Source organism: Tripterygium wilfordii, chromosome 9 (genome assembly GCF_013401445.1).
Source record: "Tripterygium wilfordii isolate XIE 37 chromosome 9, ASM1340144v1, whole genome shotgun sequence".
In the NCBI taxonomy this organism is placed as follows: domain Eukaryota; kingdom Viridiplantae; phylum Streptophyta; class Magnoliopsida; order Celastrales; family Celastraceae; genus Tripterygium; species Tripterygium wilfordii.
In genome coordinates, this window is record NC_052240.1 from 9008010 (window position 1) to 9010838 (window position 2829).

General features: G+C 36.7%; 1 protein-coding gene across 1 annotated transcript; it reads left to right on the forward strand.

Moving 5' to 3' along the window:
• The first annotated feature begins 244 nt into the window (after window positions 1-244).
• On the forward strand, window positions 245-1639 carry LOC120005233 (pollen-specific leucine-rich repeat extensin-like protein 1). Its single transcript, XM_038854747.1, has 3 exons — window positions 245-404; window positions 509-590; window positions 742-1639. The coding sequence occupies exons 1-3, from the start codon at window positions 390-392 to the stop codon at window positions 1530-1532; spliced, it is 888 nt and encodes a 295-aa protein (XP_038710675.1). The 5' UTR covers window positions 245-389; the 3' UTR covers window positions 1533-1639.
• Window positions 1640-2829: the final 1190 nt, after the last annotated feature.

Genomic DNA, 2829 nt, shown 5'->3' on the forward strand with positions numbered 1-2829 from the left:
TAAAATTATTTCATTGATTAAATCAATGAAATAAACCTATTGAACTCTCATGAACTATCAAACAGATGAATTACATATCATTTTCGTTAAAATAATTGATCCTAGGGAAGGTGAGATGGATCAATCACAATTCACAACATGACACAGCACATGCAAAAGTGAAAGATTCTTGCTGGGGTCCATTCATATAGCGACAATCTCATAAAATTCAATTCTCATCCACACGTGTCATCATCACGTTGCTCTCTTAAGAAAAATGTTCGGTTTAAGACTCGCTGATCTCCTCTCTGATCACAACAATCTCCATCTCATCACGTTCATACCTGCCTGCTACAATCAATTCCATTTCCTTCTAGCCTAGCTACTGCTTCAGATCATCCACCGCACCCATGGCTGAGCCAAAGGTCTGTGGTTCCTTTCTATCAATTCCATTCTAATTGTGGTTCTTATTGCTCATAATATTGCCTTTTATTTTCTTGTCTTCAAATTATCATCACTTCTTTTAAAGGTTACAACAATGGTGATAAAGGTGGATCTTCAATGCGAAAAGTGTTACAAGAAGATCAAGAGAGTGCTCTGTAAATTCCCTCGTGAGTTCTCTCTCCGTTCTAATTTTATTTTATTTTTTTTAAAAAGAGCTACTTTAATTAATTTTCTGTATGGAAATCAATTGAAAATAACTGAGTTATATATACTTGGATTGTTGCGATTTTTTTAAAAAAATTTCTTTGCGAACAAGAGAAATTCGAGACCAGGTATACGATGAGAAGCAGAACACAGTGACAATCAAGGTGGTTTGTTGTAGCCCTGAGAAGATCAAGCAGAAGATATGCTGCAAAGGAGGTGAATCTGTCAAAGGCATTGAGATTATAGTACCCAAGAAGAAGAAGGAACCTGAAAAGCTCACACCACCACCACCACCACCGGCGGCAGCAGAGAAGCCCAAGGAACCTGAAAAGCCCAAACCAGCACCACCACCGGTGGAGGCAGAGAAGCCCAAGGAGCCTGAGAAGAAACCAGAGAAGCCCAAGGAACCTGAAAAACCCAAAGAACCTGAAAAGAAACCAGAGAAGCCCAAGGAGGCCGAAAAACCCAAAGAGCCTGCGAAGCCGAAAGAACCTGAGAAACCCAAAGAGCCTGAAAAGCCCAAACAACCAGAGAAATCCAAAGAGCCTGAAAAGCCCAAACAACCGGAGAAACCCAAAGCGCCCGAGAAGCCTGAACCAGCTCCGAAGCCGCCTGCACCTGCGCCGACGGTACCTGACGCGGTATCACAGCCAGGTCCGGGTTACCCACCACCGATAACGGCTTTCCCAATTGGTGTGTGTTGTATGGAGTGTTACGAAGGACGAGGTGGTGGGCCGTGCTACGACGGATATGGATATCCACCACCACCGCGGTTTTATGATGGGTATTGTGGAAGACCAGTTTATGATAGCTGGGGTGGAGGTGGATGTAAAGATGGCTATTACGTCAGCAGATGTGTTAATTACTTGAGTGAAGAAAATCCTTCTGCCTGCTCAATCATGTAGACACATCCCGTCTTTATTTTTTTTGGGGTTATGGTATTGTTATTAAGGCTGGTAGATTCATAAATAAGATTGCATGATTATATTATAGGGTTGGAAGATTGGCTTAATTACTCATCCATTACCATTACTAACACACTTATTATTCTAATTAATTATCTAACGAAAGGTCTCCACTTGTTAACCATTAGTTTTTCATGGGCTTCTCATCATTTTATTTCGTCTAGATATCTACGTTGCTAACCATAACAAATTAAGCTTTGATTTGTCGGGCTGGTGTGGTGGACAATTGGCTTATATAATTGCTCATTTCATGAAGGGAGGGTGACAAAAAGTTGTTAACTTTTCTTTGGTGCTTTTCCTTTTAAAAAAGTAAAAAAATTTTCATTTCTCTACCTACTTTTATCGCTTTTCTTTCCCAATAGATATTAGAGTTAATTGGTGATGAGTCCCTTAAAAATACTCACATTAATCCTTTTGTTTCATATAAATTTAGTACAGATAAATTTATCTACAGTGCAGAAGAATTTATCTACAATGTATATATGCAGATTTGTTTTTTCAATACAGATAAATTTTAAAATATAATAATTATAACAAAACCACAATAGATCATGCATATAAACTAACACGTACAAAAAAATTTTAAAATATAATAATCATAATAAAACCACAGTAGATCATGCAAACTAACATGTATAAATTTAGTGTAGATATATTTTAATATTTACTAACAATAATAAAATCACAATAGATAATATAGATAAACTAATGTAGATCAATTTAGTGCACATATATTTTAATATATACTAATCATAACAAAACCACAATAAATAATGTAGATAAATTATAAACCTTCCATACATAAACTTTGAGCCTTGATTTGACCTTTAAAACATTCGAATCTTCCAAAATTTACTAGACACAATTATGTGGGTCTTAGATTCTTATTTTGAATGCCTTAAAAATAATCTCAATCAGAACTCAAACGAGTGAGTTATGATGGCTGTCCGAACACACTAACGTCAGAAACACATCTCTGGTGTACAAACTTTGAGCCTCAATTTGACCTCTAAATGTTCGAATATCCAAATATGTATTAGACACAATTTTATGGGTCTTAGAGTCTTATTTTGAATGTCATAAAAATCATCTTACAAGGAGCTCAAATGACGGGTTGTGAGTTCGAGTCATGCTAAAAATAATTTTATGAAATTTCACACATGATTAGACCAAACGGATTGAATCAGTTGGTTCAAGACCGTTTCCCAGTGATGCCGATTCTCTCATGACTGGTTTA

Bases quoted from the DNA above. Each gene is read 5' to 3' on its own strand.
- LOC120005233 (XM_038854747.1), top strand. The intron at 591-741 runs GTGAGTTCTCTC...TGCGAACAAGAG, and splicing joins AGTGCTCTGTAAATTCCCTC to AAATTCGAGACCAGGTATAC.